Consider the following 18274-nt stretch of genomic DNA (forward strand, 5'->3'; position numbering starts at 1 on the left):
ACCTTCAGTCTTTCACTGAAGACACAAACTTTTTCTTTAAGCTCAACAATCTAGTGAAAATTTACATTTTAGTCCACTTTTCCCTGCAAGATTCATGAGCTCAAAGTCAGAGCCATGAAATCCCAGATCTTGTCACATACTTTATACTGATCTTTCTAGTTTATCTTCCTCTTGCACCAATTTAAGATCTGCCTCAGACTTTGGAGTTGAACTTGAGCTGAATTTGGGACAGTAACCATCTCCGTGATGGTTAGAAAGGTTAGGAAGTAGAAAAGAGACCTCTTACTGAATATCTCACAATCAGAAAATGTTTGCAATTCAGCACTCATGCAACCCTCCAAGAAACTTTGTAGAAATATTCAGACCTAGGAAGATTAAATAAGTTTATCCAGACACAGTCCCTGTGTAACCTACCTGCTGCCTTCTGCAGTCATCTTTCTGGGATCAGTGTCCTCACATTGTCTTTCCAATACCTTTGTTCCTCTCTTGCCAGAAACATCGTGTTCATGCTGTGATTCTGTTCCTCTGGAGCCAGAAACGTTGGGTGTACCCCACATTTCTCCTATGCTGGAGCCAGAATCATTGGGTGTACCCCAATTTTCTCCTTTGCAGGAGCCAGAAATATCAGGTGTATCCAACACTCCTGTTCTTCTGAAGCCAAAAACGTTGGCTATAACCCACATTTTTCCTTTGCTGAAACAAAGCAAAACAAATGTTTCTGGGAGCCAGAAACATTTGGTGTATTCACGCCTTTGCAGCAGCAGCAGAAAATGTTTGTTGAAATGAGTGGGCAACACTGAGGTCTGTCGATGCTGCTGGGAGTGCACAAGGCTACTACTGATAAGACAGTTCCCTAACAAAGGCACTTTGCTGTTACAAAAACAGAAGGAAGCCCTGCCTCTTTACAGGAAAAGGTACAATTTACAGTATGTCTAGAGTCACATCTCTCTCCAGCCAATAAGATCAGGGGAGATTGCTCTTCCCTCTGCAATACCAGTCCTTTGAGTTTCAGTCCAGTGCCATCTGTTCATCCCTCTCTGCTCCCAGGGCTGCACACTGCTGCACTGCAGTGGCCATGGCCAGTCAGTCTTCATCATTGCTATAGATTTTGGCACATCCTACAGTGGGTACTGTTTTTCTCTTGCTTCAGGTACAGACCAAATCCTCCAGGTTTACTGGGGAACAGAGCATGGGTTCAAGACCCCAAAGATGCCTACGGGCATTTTGTTCAACCAGAAGCAGGTGCTCAAATATTTTGGCTATGATGCTATGATGAAATACAAGAGCCTGCCCTCTAGCCAAGCTGACAGCAAGTACTTCTTCCAGAACTTCAAGATGCAGCTGTACAACACAGTAGGTGGAAGAATTACTACTAACGGTGGTTGGGGCTATTCATTTATTTGAGAGGTGGGGGTTAGAGAATCCATGAGGAGGGCTGAGTAAGTCTGGTTGATGAGGATGAATGAACGCCAGTCAGAGAGTATTTTGATGAACAAAAGAAGAAATAATTTATTTTTGTAATTGCTGAAAGCTTCACAAGCCCTTCCTCTATGATGTTTTTTATTTTTCTAAAGACAATAAAACCTGACTGCATACCTGGGTGAAGGCAAATACCTATTCCTAACAAAAAGCTGACTTGTTCTCCAGCTTGACAAGGAAACTGGTCTCCCTCTGGGACTCCCTACCTTAGTTCTCAACAAGAAACAGGGATCAAGTGAAATTTCCTGTAATTCAAAGGAGATTGGCAGTCTTGGGATTACCTAAGATTTCATCCCATGTTGTACAACTCCTCCTAGCTCATCTCTGCCTCCCTTGAAATGTTATGCTGAAGCTAATGTAAGGGTGTCCAGCTGTCCTTGAAGCATGCAGTGGCTTTATCAAATTTCTCTCAGAAGGCTCTGTGCTGATTCAGAATAGTTCACACCATTTTCTGTGTTTGCTTGTTCAGCCAAACACTAGGCTACCTTAGGGCCTTTCTGTCTGTGCTCCAGGGTCCCACAGGGCCTCTCAGGTGTAGGGTACAGCAGAGCACAAGGCCAGTCCAGGAAAAGCCTCAGGGCCTGTCTTTGATGGATGGGAGGCCTCTTTGAAGATTTTCCTCCCCAGGACAGCTGGGAATGATGTGGTCTGTCACAATGTCACCTCTGGAGTCATTGGTTCTCATTCACTTTCAGCAGAGGCTGGAAGAGGTTTTAATTCAGAACTATTTCTTTGCATCTGAGGAACAAATGGTGAAGAAAAATTTCATTGCAGAATCACTCCCCACTGTCCCATCAGGAATCTACAGGATCTACAGGGTCTTTACAAAATTTGGTCTAGGAGAAACAGCTGAATTATCAACTACATTGAAAATTTGCCAACTGAATCACAGGCATGGTGGGTAAGCAGTTTGGTAGCTGACCTGTGCCACTTAGACTCAGCTAGCCACAGTAGTGAAGCCAGTGCTGGGAGTTTACTCAGGTTTGGAGTCAGGGTTTTCTGGGTGTCTTATGTTGTGCAGTGCTTGTGGTGAAGGGGACAGGTCTCATGCAGACACTGCACCATGTGACCCTGGGCTTTTTGTTTGGTAGAATGTCACAGCTGGCATGGAGCTGAAAGCCACCAATGGGAAGTTGCTTCCTGCCCTGAGTCTTTTCCAAAAGCCTGTGCTACCTGAAGGAACATGCTTGGAACACCATTAAGGAGGCCTCTTTCCTAACTGTCTACAAGCAGGAGATCACCTGGGTCATTACTGTCCCAGCCATATGGAGTGCTGCTGCCAAGCAGCTCATGTGTCTGGCAGCAAAAGAGGTAAAAGCAGGGGTTACCTCAATTTCCTCAAATTACCTTTGGAGGTTTCTTTGCCCACTGAGGCAAAGGAACTCCTCAATATGTAAACAACTTGTATTTCAAATTTCAGTCCATTGGGCAGAGAAATCTTCCACATTGAGGGTGGTGGGGATGTCCCCAAATGGCAGTAACAACAGCTCTGCCCTCTCCCCCCACCACCATGTAGAAATGAGCCCCACAGGTGTCAGTGGTGCAAGAACCACTACCCCTGCATGAGCTGCTGGGGTGACAACAGTCTCCCTTGCAGGTGGTGTTCATGCAGCAGTAATCTGGCCCCCTTCTCTTGAACTGACTCCTCTCTTTTGTGATTTTAGGCAGGAATTATCTCTGACATGCTCTCTAGGAATCTGATCATTGCCTTGGAGCCAGAAGCTGCATCGCTGTGCAAGCAGCTTCCACCGGGAGGGTTTATGGCAGACAGCAGTGACAAGGAGTTTGAGGACTCCCCTGGGATCCAGTATATTGTCATTGACTGTGGAGGTAAAATTTTCCCTTTTTAACAGGTACCATCTTTGCTGGGTGTGGTGCATGGCTATTTCAAAACATGACCAAAGGTCCCAGAACTTGGACTCCACTACTGTGTTTGTCATGGGTTTGTTTAATGTTTATTTCTCACACCTAATGAGATCCCGTAAGCAGGCAGAAAAATAGGAGGAAAGAGGACTAAGAGGACTGTGTCTCACACTGCAATGCTTTTCAGGCCAACATGAGGTCCTGTGCTCCCACCAGATCAGCCAGCATGGTGTCCCAGCATCAGCCACCAGCATGCACCATGTGCTTTTGTGTAGCTGAGCTCACAGCCTTCTCTCCAGAAGCAGCTGTAGTTAGTCCCCAGTGAAGTGAGCAAAGAGATGAGCTAGCATTTACTGGAGAGTAAATCATTAAGAATATTTGATGAAGTGCTTTTCAGGAATTTCCTTAGATTCCTGAGGTTTTTTGCTGTGATGTGAATTTTCTGCCAAGAGCTGTCTGGTGGCTGTGAACAAATACTGAAAAGGCATCAAGAGGACCACATGTTCCTGAGAATCTTCTCACCACTGCTCAGGAGTCAATGCCCTGGAATGGGAGAGAGAAGAACAGTCTGGGAAAGTGGCAGTAGGGAAAGCCTTTCCCACCCATGTGCTAGGTGGGCTTTGGGATTCAGACATTGACACTGACAGTCGTGACTGCAGCTCGTAGTTTTGCTTGTTTTGATGAGCTGATTATGTTGATAACCTCAGACATTGAGCATGAGCAGATGCAGGTGTTTGTCCTTTCTGTGAAAGCAGCACTGCATCACTGCATGTCAGGGTCTTGGGCTAAGTGTCCCTGAAAGCTGGCAATATGGGGAGCTCTACCCTCAGCCTGACACTGCCACAGGTATTGGAAAAATAAGATTTACAGCTGCTGAGCCCCTGACAGCCATCCTTTGAAACAGGTGTGTGTGCTGACCTGGGGATTGACCCCACTGAACAATAAATAGTGTGGGTTGTTTATGCTAAAAATCACAGAATCACGGATTCCCAAGTTTCAAGGATAAGAAAAGACAGTAAGGTTTGCAGTGCTTGTAACCAGGACATTGATTTCCCAGCTCCAGATTTCCCAGCACCATCTGGCTCCCCGGCCTGACCCTGCCTGCTTGATGTCAGAGAAAATTAAAGATTCACAAAAAGTTCACAGTAACTATAAGTTAGCCTTGAAACCATGACCGTGGGGTGCTGGAGCAATGGAACCGTGAAGAGATCCCAGGAACAGAATGCTGTAAATCCTTTTCCTCTTGACAAGTAATTGTTCAAACAGATTCAAGCAGAAACTGCAACTGAGGTTTAACAAAATAAGGTTTAACAATAACTTAACAACATGTGACAAGATGTAGAGACAAATTCAACTTACCTTGGATGATTACAATGTTAAAGAACACATTCCCAGGTGAATTGGTATGTGGAAATGATAGGATAATGAACTAGACTGAGATCAGCACATGCACATTAAAAATTGTGCTACACAAGCGTGAGTGACCAATCTCCTGTTTCCGTATGATTCTTTTTTGGTTACCTTTTTGTAAAAAGGACTCTGCTTGTTTTCCAAAAGGCTGGAAAAGGTCTGGCCTGGCCTGGCACCCTATTCTTCAGATTTGTAATAAGATCATGTCTCAACTCAATGTGTTGATTTGCTCTTGCACACCAGATTTCCTTCTTCAGGGATAACATGCTGAGGAGCTTCACCCCATATTAGAAAATATCTCTCTTCATGCAATAGAAATTGTGATTGAGATGATTTGCTTCCTTTGGCATAATAAACCAAAGGAGAAGTAAAAGAAATAAACCAAGCACTCATCCTCTTGCCTTGTGGGGAGGTGTCAGCAATGACTTCATGATTAAACAGCACATTTTTCATACCTCTTCCATTTCCAGGCCAAAATAAATAGGTTTCTGGAGCTTTTTTTTGTTTCAATTTCTGGAGATTGCTGAAATGTAGCATAGATCCTGTTAGAGATGTCAAAATTTTATGAGGGATTATTGTGTTCATCTTACAAGGACTTGACAAATCATGCAAGGAGAAAATAGAAGATAATTCTCTGTAACAGTAAAAGTAACACCAGAAGGTGGAAGAATAGAAAAGCATGTCACAGAGAGAGCAGGGTGACATGCTTGAAAGAAGATGTCATTGCTTTGTCTGCTCAGGGATTGCCCTGTGCTGCTGACACCTGGCTTGGTCCCAGAAAAAACTGACCCATTGCATCCCAGAACTGGACCAACCAAGTAAGATGAGGGTGTCCTGGGTTGTAGTTTAGGATGTATTCTATCACCGTCTTCAGTTAATGGCCCATCAATGCCTTTTGCATGACTCAGAGATAACTCCCTCTGGGAGTTATCTCTCTCTTTAATGGGCCATTAAGGCTCTCTTCCATGACTCATCATCCCATTGTGAGATGCTCCGCCCATGGGGAAGAGCCAAGCATTCTCACCTGGATATAAGCTGGGATTTGGGACAGTAGAAGCAGCCCTCACCCACTGGATTCCCAGAGGACCGGAGCTACCAGACCTTTCTACAAGATTTCTGTTTCAGGAAGACCACCTCGTCTGGACTGTTTCCATCACCCTGATCAGGTTGTATTCTGACTCTGTCAGTGGTTTTTCTTTTTGTATTTATTTTATTTTATTTTATTCTGTTTTATTTTCCTTTTCTTCTCATTAAATTTTATTTCTGACTTAGAGCCTCTCACTTGGTTTGTTTTCAAAACCACAACATGAGGGTACCTCCATGGAAACGTGTTTAAGGGCAGGGAATACTGAAAAGGGAGAGACAAGTCCAGGGCAGGTACAGCATCCAGTGAGATGATGACCAGTGGAAGAACCCGTGCTGGAGCAGTTGAGTAGGACACAAGGAGCAGCAAAAGCAAGGGACCCCCCCATGCACCAACCCCAGCTTCTGCACCACCCATGGTCTCACCAAAGGGTCTGGTTGTAACCTGCAGCATGGGTGGGGAAACAGGACAGGAGGAAGTGTTGGTTGGCTGGCAATAAATTAATTGGATTGAAATTTTTCAACTCAAACGAGGTATTTTTTGGCCCATGACAGGATGTCTGACTATATCAAGCATGTTCATACTGCAATGTCCCAAAGGAAAATGCGGGAGAGCAAAGAAGTCTCCTAGGGAATCACAAAATGTTTTGGATTGGAAGGGACTTCAAAGATAATCTAGTTCCAACCCCCCTAGCAATGGGCAGGGACACCTTCCACTTGACCAAGTAACTCAAAGCCCTATCCACCCTGGCCTTGAACTCTTCCAGGGATGGGGCACCCACAACTGCTTTGCAGGTTTCTATCAGACTGCTCTTTATTTGCTGTGTGGTAAAAAGGGAGACAAGAGGAGACTGATTTCAGTGAAGTCATTTGAGGCCTCCCTCTACAGCAGTGGGACACAACCCCACCAAGATCAATCGGTCTCTGTGAATTTGCAGCCAGCACTTTCCTTCTGCCCTGGGGTATCAGGCTGGTTTTTCTTGACATGCTGCATATTTTCCCCTCACACCTGTTCCTTCCCTCCTCTAAAGCATCCCAAACAATATGAGGTTTTGTCTGCCCTCAGCATCCAGCAGCAGTTTCTCAAGCCCCTTAGCCTTTACTTTGTGTGCGTGCCCTGGACTTAACCAGAACATTCCTGCTGGAGGTTAAGCACAGGCATTGCATGAATAATCCACAAAAATGTTTTGCCTCTAGTTCCAAGTGACTATAACAAGTCCCGAGATGCTGTCTGCAGCTCCGCCCTGGCCCTTCTTCCACCCCTTATCTCTCTCCCAGGCAGTAAGGGCTCAGAGATAGGACAGAGATCCCAGCTACAAGCCAAGATGATTAGGAAAGTGAAATGCCTGTGTCCCTGGCTGTACTGCACCGTTTTCCTCCAGTGCTGAAATGAAGTGGCTTTGCAGGGCATTATGGCCATGGATGCTGTCATGCTGCAATCACCATCCCTGCAACGCTGTCATTTTGGGCTGGTGAAGCCTCCCAGCCTCATGGCACCAAGGCTGGAGCAACTGTGGGGTGAGCCCCTGTTAAACTAGAGGACTGTGGGGAAAGCAGTGACTGTGGTGTGAAGGCAGGACTGAAGAAGTTGCTGGAGCTAGAAACAAGATCTTCGACTGAAAGCCCAGAGTGCCAGGGAGAGGGGATGGCAAGGCACCACAGTGCCCTCAGCACAGCAGCACTCTTGGGAGAAAACCAAGAAAATTAGTGCTGGGCAAGGATCACCTTCAGGAAGGAGGAGCCAAGCTCTGGCTTTTGCAGGGGTGAGAGGGGAAGGGAATTGTTTGGGTTTTTCCCCTGCTGAAAACTGCCTTTATTCCCTTCTCTCCTCAGACAGTCAGACCTTTGCTTTGGCACCTGACCTAGGACTACAGGGCTAGTCTTCCTCCTCATGTGGTTGGTTTCTTTCCTGATTAAAAGTGATTAAGTAGCTCTAAAACCTGCAGAAATGTGACTGAGGGGAACAGAGACAAAGAGACCCTTCAAGATCTCTTAAATCCCCAGGGCAGTATTTAGAGAGCCCTGAGGAGAGAACTGGAGCAGAAAGACCCTGCCAGGACCTCCCTGTCCTTCTCCCTCCTGCTGCACCATCCATTGCCAACATCTCCTCCACCATGTCGCTCTCTGAAGCAGAGGTGCAAAGTGCCCGTGGTGCCTGGGAGAAGATATATGTGGATGCTGAGGACAATGGGACAGCTGTGCTGATCAGGTAAGGAAAGAGCCCATCCAACTGCTGCTCTAGAGGGGTGAAGGAGGAACAACAAGGATGGAATTGCTGCCTAGGAGCACGTCTTGATGTTTTTCATGCAGCCCTTGCTAGGAAGAGGAGCAATCCACACAAGGAAAAATAAAAAGAAAGGGGTAAGTGGGTGGGAAAACAAGAAGAGACAAGAACAGTATCTTTACCCACATAAGGTAAAGAAAGTGTGGTATGAAAGAATGGGAACAAAACATGGGCCTTATTTTCCTCTTTACCTCTAAACTCTTTTAATACTTTTTTAAACTCAGTATTTCCCTTCTGATTCTCCTTCAGCCTCAGTCCATCTGTTCCACTGTATTATACCCTTTCTGTGGACTTTCCTCTCCTAGTTCCCATCTGTTTCCCTCTCTTCTGTTCACCTTTCACATATTCCACTCTCATCTGGGACTTACATCACCTCCTTAAGCATGGATCAGTTCAAATACTATTTCTGGTTATCAGACCTTTATCCCTCCCCCCCAGCTTTCTTGTATTTCACACCTTGTGCCTGGATTACCCTCACGAAGCCTTACATGCCGTTCTTTCCTTCTACAGGCTACATAACCTGAGAACAATTTAGGGTCAGAAATGCAGCAATAAAATGTTAGTAGCTTGCCTCCCTGGGGTAATTTACTCTAGAAGGTTTTGTTTTAGTGTCCTACAGCCACAGACCTGCCTGTGGAGAAGTTCCAGAGCTTCCCAGGAAAAGAGACATAGCCATACTGGAAAGAGTCCAACAAAGGACCAGGAAGATGATGAGGGGATTGTACTATCTCTCCAGTAAAGAAAGTCAGAGAAAGCTATGACTGTTCATCCTGGAGAAGAGAAAGCTCAGGGCAATCTTACCAATGTGTAAAAAACCTGAAGGGAGACTGCAAAGGCGGCAGAGCCAGGCTTGTCTCAGCAGTGCCATGAGACAGGACTAGAGTCAACGGGCCCAAACTGAAACACAGAACGTTCCCTTGAACATCAGGAAACACTTTTTTTACTTCTGAATGCTATTGAGCACTGGCACAAGTGGCCCAAAGAACTTGCTGAGTCTCTATGCATGGAGATACTCAAAAGCCATCTGGGCCGTGGTCCTGGCTTGGCAGTGGTGTTGACCCAGATGACCTCCAGAGGTTCCTTCAAGCCCAACCATTTTGTGCCTCTGTAAAATGCAATGTAGAATTTGCTATCAATATTTCAGGTGGATAATCAGTTTACCCAATAGAGTAAACTGTTTTTTTTAAAAAGAGTTTCACCAAGATGACTGTAATTGATCAAAGGTAACTTCAAACACACTGAATTGTTACTTTTTGCATAAATGGAGTGAGTACCCCATACTCAAGCAACAATCCATTACAGGCAGTAAGAAAGCTTTGCAGTGGACTATAGGAAGGGGTTAATTAACAAAACCAATAGTAGGGTTTCTCTATGAAAACACCCACCAGTATCACAGTGGTTGTATCTGCTGTCTCAAAGAACATCTTTGGAAAGATTAAACTGTCACAGTCACCCCATGTGAACGTGCTCCCACTTCTATGTGAAAGTAACACAGAGTTAACACAGAGAATATTAACTTTAGAAGCAGTGGAATAAGTTCATTATAGGTTTTATGGTGGAATGAGCAGAAGACATGCCCTGGGGAGAGGCAAAGGAGAGAGGACTGGCTGCTATGTGCACAGGGATTATGCACAGATGCAAAAGGCAAAGGAGAAAGAAACAAGGAATGCAGAACTGTCTACTCTAATAAAGAGAAGGGGGAAATGGACATACGTGCATAAGGCAAGGCCTGGAATATGTGGCCATGTCTGCATCGATACTTTGGTCCTTAAATCAGGATGTCTCTCATTCCTCAACAGGATGTTTACTGAGCACCCAGACACCAAGTCCTACTTCACACATTTCAAAGGCATGGACTCTGCTGAAGAGATGAAACAGTCAGATCAAGTCAGGTGCCACGGCAAGAAGGTTTTCACTGCCATCAACGACATGGTGCAGCACCTGGACAACTCTGAGGCTTTTCTTGGGATAGTGACCCCACTAGGCAAGAAACATGCCACCCAGCTGAAGATTGACCCCAAAAACTTTAGGGTGAGTGAGCAGCCCTCTTTCCAAAGGGTGTAATTGTGAGGGGGGCATTATTTTCCCCTTTGAGGGGCAGAACTGAGGAACATAGGCTTTGTACTGAGGAATACATACATGTGCCTCAGAGATTGGACATGGTGGAAGGTGAGATGGTTGATGGTGGAAGATGGCAGGAGTGGGAGATCTGGCACAGGTGGGGAAGGTGGCTGTGCAGCAGATGCGGTGCGGGCAGGTGATGTGGTACTCAGGTGGGAACTGCACAGCTGCCCATGAGCTGTAGAGGGTTTTCTCAGTGCAATATGATTCCCACACCTGCCATTTAATAACAAGATACAGAAACTACTTCAGTCGCTGATGTATTTTTTATCTTGTAACAGGAGCTGGGCTTTTCTAGGACAACTAAACCAGCTGTTATTGACCAACAATGACAATAGCATTGTCATTATTAAACAAACTCAAATAATAAATACAGGATCAAATTATTTGCCCAGATCCACCTAAGGTCACTAGCACAGTGCATTTATAACTATTTTGTCTGCCTTACACAGTAAAAAGAGGCACCTTCTGGCAAAGATTATTTCCAAATGAAGGTGATTTCAATAGCAGTGAGCCCAATTTTCAATAAGTGGAAAATAAGTGATGCTTTCTGGCTGAAAATACTTTTTCAGGGTAAAGATGCATGCAAAGCAATAAATGCTGCACAGGAAAGGAGTTGGCATTTCAAAGTATACCAGCTACCTAGTGACTGCAATAACTCTGCTAGAGTGCTGGATAGCTAACGAGCAGGAAAGATTAGGGAAAAACTTACCCCCAAGCCATATATTCCACAGATGTCCAAGATGGGGCTCATCATGGCCTCTAAATACTTGGGACAGTCCCCTGCCTGGAGGGGATTGCAGTTGGATGGACAAAGCACATCAATCCTATACAGCCATCCTTAAGTGACAGATGCAGTCAACATTAACTAGATACAGGGTAGTTAAAAACACCAGCAGCACTTTTTGGGAATTCTATAATGCACCTTATTTTCCATGCCCTGTTACAAGCTCTGCAGGTCATGTGCTGTGAATTGTTCTTGAACCCCTTTCTGCCCTCCAAGAATCCCATCTAAAGATATGTAAGTTCTTATTCCTCTAATGTGGAGAAAAGTTCACACTGGTTGTTTCTTCCCTTCTCCTTGTTTAGATTATCTGTGACATTATCTTACAATTGATGGAGGAGAAATTTGGCGGAGACAGCAAAGCTTCCTTTGAGAAGGTGACCAATGAAATCTGCACCCACCTGAACAATATCTACAAAGAGGAGGGTTGGTGAGGATGTACACCCTCCAGGCTCTTCGAACAACTTGCCAGCACTGATTTGCTGCTTTTGGGCCCCCAGCCACAGCTGGAAAAATTAAAATTGAAAAATAAAAAAAGGCAAGAAAAAAGGCTTCCAGAACATAGATATCAATAATTTCCTTAGCAAACTGAGTTTCTACAGCTAAGCAAAACCCAGATACATCAAAGTCAACCAACAAATCCTGATGTGCTTTGCAGTTTCAGTGTTTCAGTGGGTTCCTCTGGCCACCGTCCTTGAAGACTACATTTTAAGGTGGTGATTTTAAGCTTTCTCTTCCTAAAAGACTTGCTCCTTCAAGCAGCACCAGCAGCTCTTTGGCTCACCTACCCCCCGCTTCATCCTCATGAATGACAGGAAGGAGACCATTCTGAAGCATCTCCAGAATCTTGGTAGAGGTCATTATTTAAGAGGCATGAGTATTGTTTTGTGTTTGAACTTTAACGAGAGGGAAGTGGTGTATGGGAATGACCAGCATCTGGGAGAGATGTGAGGAAAGTCCCATTTTGCATGACCCAGGAGAGTCACCAAACCTTGATCTCTCAGAGCAGCTTTTAGCACAAGGGATGACAACACTGAGTGTGGTCACCACTGGACCCCTCTGGGCAGGGATGAACATCTCTAGGGTGTGGATTTCACCATGTTACTCCCAGGAAATTACTTGGGTTGCGTTGCCACATGAAGCAAGAGTAGAGCTCACTGGCTCTTGTTCACTCAAAATGCACCCAGATGGACACTGCTGCCTCACTGCACGGGCAGCACAGGGGGCTCAGCCTGGCATGGGACTCGTCCTGTCCACTCACACAGCCCGAGCCTCCCTTCAGTGCTAACTGGGTCCTGAACTATTTAGTTGCTTTTCTTTGTATTCCTTACTCTTGGCGAAACAATCAGCTAAAAACTGCAAATACCCACACGCTGGTTTGCTTCAGTGTACTGCAATAAACACAGAGAAAGCAGATGTGCCCTCTCATTTGCTTCACAGAAAAGGTGATGTGCAGTAGTGGCAGCTGGTTACAGTGCACATTTACTGGTTACTAGCAGGGGGGTTTCCAAAACCAACTCAAGCTCCCACCCAGGCACACATCATACTTGTAGCAGTCAGGCTTCTCACGTTTTCACCCAACTATGAAGCAACAGTTTTGTAAACAAGTAAAAATGCAGTTTTCCTTCATTCAACATATAGTTTTCTTCACCCACTGCATTTGGCAAAGGATGCTAAATCCCAAAGTCCATAAGAGGAACTCTAGCCTGAGGGGAAGATGGGGCAGGCTGCTTTATTTGCTCCAGTGTTCTGTTCAGCTCAGGGAGAAAGGGAGGCATATTGCACAGCATTGGCAAGGACTGTAAAAAAAGAACAAGACGTGTAAAAAAAAGTATTTATAGTCTCAAATCCCTCTGACGGAGTACCAGTAGTTAAAGCTATGAAAAGAGATACTGGCAGTTCTTTAGTCCCACTGCTCTGCTGCAAACCAGTTTGAGCTTAGGAAGATTTGAAGGCAGTAATTCAAAAACTTACAGTGGTTCCAGTGCAATGTCCCCACCTACTTTTAAGCCTGGGAAAGGGCTGTACAGCCATGGCAGCTCCTGCTACTCTCAGGCCCTCTGTGACCTTGCTGGTGTCCAGCCCTGCTTTGTTGCTAGTTAATCTTGCCTTTCTGATGGTGCATCTCTCCTAGAACTCTGCTTACCTGCAGTGCTCTGGCAGCACCACTGAGCCTAGGGGAAGGGATTTGCGACTGCAGTTTCCCCAGCAACAGGAAATGAAAAGCCAGAGGCAGGAGAGGAAAGTCATGAGAGAACTTTCTAACAGCCTGCCGACTACGTTCTATGTCCACAGAGGGGAAAGCAGAGATAAAGTGGCGAGCCAGAGCTAGAAGCAAACATATCTTCCTCTTTCCTTGTATTTCCAGCTGGTGATACAACTCTTGTGCAGCAGTCTGTTGCTTCCCAAGTTTTTCAAACTGCAGGGAAAGACAGATTTCAGGTCTTATTGAAAAGAATAAATAATTACGTAAGTAGTAACAGTGAAAGAATTTATTAAGCAAGGGGAAAAAAGTGATCAAAGCAAAAAACCAAGGAGCAAGAACCACCATGCAGGACTGGATGAAAAGTGCATTAACGTTTTAGATAAGCCTCTGCATCAGAAGAAACTAATTTCTACTGTCTGTGGAACAGAGGACAACAATACTGAGGAAGGTAGCGTGTGAAATATGGGACATAGAACAGTAAACTGGAGGGGTTATCAGGTGCTGCAGGCCCCTACACAACATTCTGCACACTGCCATCTTCTCTGATGCATGGCTCAGTCTGCGTTTATACTTAAGTTTAATGCTGACTGCAACCTCCATGTGCTGTGTCCCTACTGCTAAACCCATCCACTTGGATGCACCCACCCATGTCCTTGGCTGCCTTGCACTGGCCCCAGTGGTCTGAAGTCTTGCTACCACTCTCTCTTCAGCTACACAGATAATCCCTGCTCCAAGGCTATTTAATATTTGCTCAATCATCCCTTTGCACTGGCTTAGAGAGCTGGTTTACCTATTTTCTCCCATTGCTCCTGGGAATGGGTGGTACAAGGGAGAAAGGCTCTAGGACAGGGCTATTATTGTAGCAATGGAATGGTAACTCCCAGATTCAACAGCTGTTGGAAGGCAAGGGGACAAAGGAAGAGCCTCCTGTGCCAGCTCCAACAGCAAATCTCACATTGGGTAACGGGATACAGTGGCACTAGGCCAAGCACCTCTGCTTGGAAATGTCACCATTTTACTGTGTAGTTCCTCCTGCTGCAGTGGGAAAAGCAACACAGAGGCTGTGTGACATTAGGCCAGTCAGCCTAAGGAAGTGGCTGAGTTGCCGTCCATGGGGGTATTTAGAAGGTATGAAGATGTGGCACTTGGGGATGTGGTTTAGTGGTGGGCTGGGCAGTGCTGGGTTAATGGGTAGATTCAGTGATCTTGAGGGGCTTTTTCAAGGTAACCAATTCTATGCTTCCATGTTCAGGAGAGGCTCTCATTTCTGGTAATGTGCCATTCTCCAGATCATTATAATCTCAATTCTTTTGTTTTTCACTCCCCTGACTAATCTGGACTGATTATGAGATATGGGAATGATGCTTGCAGGTGCACTGCTGTTCAAACACTTTAAATCACTTAAGTAATTTACTTTTTCTACTCATTTTGTATATCTTCAGTTTGATAAAAACTGCTATGGAGCTACAACTGCATCAGCAAAATTTCCAAGATCTCAAAAGCTGATGCTCAGCTACAGCAACCCTAGGTTTCCTCAAGAGCTCCATTTCATAATCTATTTAACCATGAAGAATAAGGTCTATCCATACCACTCTTCAGCTGTCCAGCAGGAAATTTACAGGTGATGAATACCTCAGTTTTGCACTCCTGGAAACTAAAGTCATTGGGTTCTGATGCGTGGAAAATCCGTAATAGGCACAACTCTCCTCTTCTGATAGATACTTCAAATCTTTTGCATCCTAAAGTGTGTTTCATCGGTCATCTTAATTTTTTTCTTCCCAACTGCACTTCAGTCCTGTATTTCCACAAATAATTCAGATTACTTTATGAGGCAATCAGAGATAAGCCTTAACTTCTTGCTTAATATTTAGTGGGGTACTTCCTCTATGTGAGGGAAGGCCCAAATCCAATCCCCCTTTTGTAATTGGATCTAAAAGCCATTTGTAAAAGGAATGGCATATTATCCAGAATTTACCAGTCATTGTTTTGTCATGCTATGCAGATCTCACCCACCCTCTCTTCCTCCCCCTTTTTATGATACTCAGTTTCTAGTTGCTGGCTGCAGGGGGAGACAGGTCCTCAGTATTATAATGTGGAATATCATTATTCCACAAAGGAATTCCAAAGGATTGCTGGCACTTGTGCTATGTAAGATATATCTAGAAATGACTGGTCACCTTTTGTCACACCACTGGAATCCCATTAACAACTACGTGATGATAGACGTTATCAAGCACTTACACTCTGGTGGTACCAGACAGACAAACACCATTAATTCCACTCATCAAGCACCTGGGCCATCCAGGAAATCAGGAAGCAGTCCCAGGAAGGGAACTCAAGCCCAGAACTCAAATGGATAAACAAACAAATAAATAGTGTTAAGTAGATAGTCATCCTCACTTTGGGAGCTTAAAATGATGTGAATTCCAAGTGGAATGTGCAATGCTGGATCCAAGTCCTTGCAGAGGCGTAAAGGTCCTGTTCCTAGCTTTCACTGCCAGCCAATACACTGCTAAATTACCTTCTGTGTTAGAATTATCACCCGTGTGCTCTGACCATACAGAATGTGCTACAGGAATGACACTGAGGACAAATGTACAGGGAATAGTATTACACAACGATGTTAGCAAGCCTTCGTTGTCACTTGCACGAGGGAGGCAGAGGCTGCAGAACCTGCTGGAAATGCCAATACATCATTACAAACACTGCTCTTAGGCATCACCATTAGGTAACTCAGTGATTTGATCACAAGGAGGAAAATGTACCAATATCTAAATTCTTCTGTGTGGGAGTAAGGGCATATCTGAGTCGTTCAAATGCCCCAAAGCACTTTCAATCCAACAGAATGGATAGCAACCCCTTTATGTTTTGTCAGCAACATGGACTTGGATCAAGGGCACCCTCAGTGAGTTGGTACAGTCAACACACTGGAGTGAAGGGATACCATCCACAGGGACCTCAACAGGCTTGAGGGGTGGGTCTGTGCAAAGCTCAAGAAGTTCAGCAAGGCCAAGTGCAAGGTGCTGCACCTGGGTCAGGGCAATCCCAAGCACAAATCCAGACTGAAGGAGAAACAGATGGAGAGCAGCCCTGCCAAAGAGGACTTGGAGTGGCTGAGGGGCTGGACATGACCCAACAAGGTGCACTCACCACCCAGAAAGCCTAACATGTCCTGGGCTTCACCCAAAGCAGCGTGGGCAGCAAGGCAAGAGAAGGGATTCTGCCCCTCTGCTTTGCTCTGGTGGGAACCCACCGACCCCACCTGGATCCAGCTCTGGGATCTTCAGCACAGGAAGGACACGAACCTATTGGAGTGGGCCCACAGGAAGCCACAAAGATGAGCCAAGGGACTGAGCACCTCTCCTATGAGGAAAGGCTGACAGAGTTCAGGTTGTTTAGCCTGAGGAAAAGGCTCTGGAGAGATTTTATGGCATGCTTTAGTAGATGAAGGGAGCCTATAGCAGGAGAGGAAATTTTTACAAGGGCATGTAGTGACAGGACAAGGGGGAATGGCTTTAAACTGAAAGAGGGTAGATTGGATATTAGGAATCAATTCTTCGCAGTGAGGGTGGTGAGGGACTGCCCACAGAAGCTGTGGATGCCCCATCCTTGGAACTGTTCAAAGCCAGGCGGGATGGGGCTCTGAACAACCTGGTCTAGAGAAAGGTCTCCCTGACCACAGGAAGTGGGTTGGAACTGGATGATCTTTCCATTCCAACCCAAACTGGTCTAAGATTCTGACTCCACACGTTCCTGCTTTTGAAGATTTTAGAATAATGAGGAATGTAAGTAGAATGACTGCTTCTCCTAGAGCACATCTGTATGTTAAAAACTCTAATAATCAGATATTTTTTAAAAGACTGAACTGCTAGTTAACCACCTTAAGAGACCAGTATATCCTTGTTAAGTTATTGGACAATATGGTTTCTTTTTAATTTTTTTTTATTTCTTTTGTTCTTAATTTTTGTTTGTTGTTGCTGGGTTTTTGTTTGTTTGTTTGTTTTAATACAATTAAAGGTGTACTCCACAAGAAAAAGCAGAAAGAGTCCTTATGGAAAAAAACCAAATATATTGAACACATACCAATCAAATGGTACAGATATGGGACTGGCTTTGATTTCAAAATTTAAGTAGAAATAAAAAAGATGTAATGCAACAGCTGTTCAATTTTCCCAGTCTAAATAGGCACTGTAAAAAGACATTTCCGCTTTCTCCAGCACACGTTCCTGTCTAAATGCTCCCACTTGTAATCAACTCCTAGGATCCCAAACAAAAATAAAACCCAACACTGAGAACATAATCTTAGAGTAAAAGTTAATATCCATCGACCCACCCTCTTACAAAAAAGCGAACGACAAAAAAAATCTCCCCAAATACAACCTTTCAATGCTGCTGTTTTGACTGGAGCAGAATTGGAGAATTTATAAAGGTTCAAAAGCACCCAAGGCAAGTAGTACAATATAATTTGTTCACTAACTTGTACTGGAAAGGAGATTAAAAACATTGAGATCTGCATCTTGGTACATAAAACTGTTGTCCTGAATAAAGTGAACTCTTTCAGAAAAGTTTTGCAACTTGATGGAAGTCCAGGACGCAGCTTTAGGCATCATTAATTCATGGGGTTTAATTCTGACTTTGTTATAACCACTTTTATATACTGTACATCTACCCTAGTTGGATCAGTGTTGGAACTGCTTACTGGCGTCCCTTTGAACAACTGTAAACTAAACCAAAGTATGCAACTCCATAGGAAGCTAGAGATCAGGTCAATATACAGCCAGTTATATCTCCCCTGCTTCACGCTCCTCTGAGCTCCTGGGCTCCTCTGATCGGCCATTAGCGCTTTCGTACGAACGTTTCTTGTCTTTGAAATCCCGCGGCGACCTCTCCCTGGAGCTTCTGTCCTTATCACGGGATGTTCTATCGCGATCTCTCGAACGCTCTTTGTCTCTGGAAGATCTTTCTTTAGAGGACCTGAAAAGTGCAGTGTATTGGACAATTCAAGTCAGACATGAATTGGTAGCTACCAAACAGCACCTAGATT

The 18274-nt window shown here is 44.8% G+C and overlaps 2 protein-coding genes across 4 annotated transcripts in view; one reads left to right on the top strand and one right to left on the bottom strand.

Annotated features, from left to right (window-relative positions):
* The first annotated feature begins 1400 nt into the window (after positions 1–1400).
* Positions 1401–11588, top strand: LOC136361717 (globin-like). Its single transcript, XM_066319827.1, has 5 exons — positions 1401–2790; positions 3144–3309; positions 7840–8044; positions 9919–10150; positions 11330–11588. The coding sequence occupies exons 1-5, from the start codon at positions 2770–2772 to the stop codon at positions 11456–11458; spliced, it is 753 nt and encodes a 250-aa protein (XP_066175924.1). The 5' UTR covers positions 1401–2769; the 3' UTR covers positions 11459–11588.
* Positions 11589–17154: 5566 nt separating this feature from the next.
* LUC7L2 (LUC7 like 2, pre-mRNA splicing factor) overlaps positions 17155–18274 on the bottom strand; it is a 29838-nt gene continuing 28718 nt past the window's right edge. For all 3 annotated transcript variants that reach the window (XM_066319831.1, XM_066319829.1, XM_066319830.1), the window contains one exon: positions 17155–18204. In XM_066319831.1, the coding sequence (XP_066175928.1) occupies positions 18012–18204 (193 nt within the window). In that variant the 3' untranslated portion in view covers positions 17155–18011. The remainder of the gene's footprint in view (positions 18205–18274) is intronic.

Source organism: Sylvia atricapilla, chromosome 5 (genome assembly GCF_009819655.1).
Source record: "Sylvia atricapilla isolate bSylAtr1 chromosome 5, bSylAtr1.pri, whole genome shotgun sequence".
NCBI lineage: Eukaryota > Metazoa > Chordata > Aves > Passeriformes > Sylviidae > Sylvia > Sylvia atricapilla.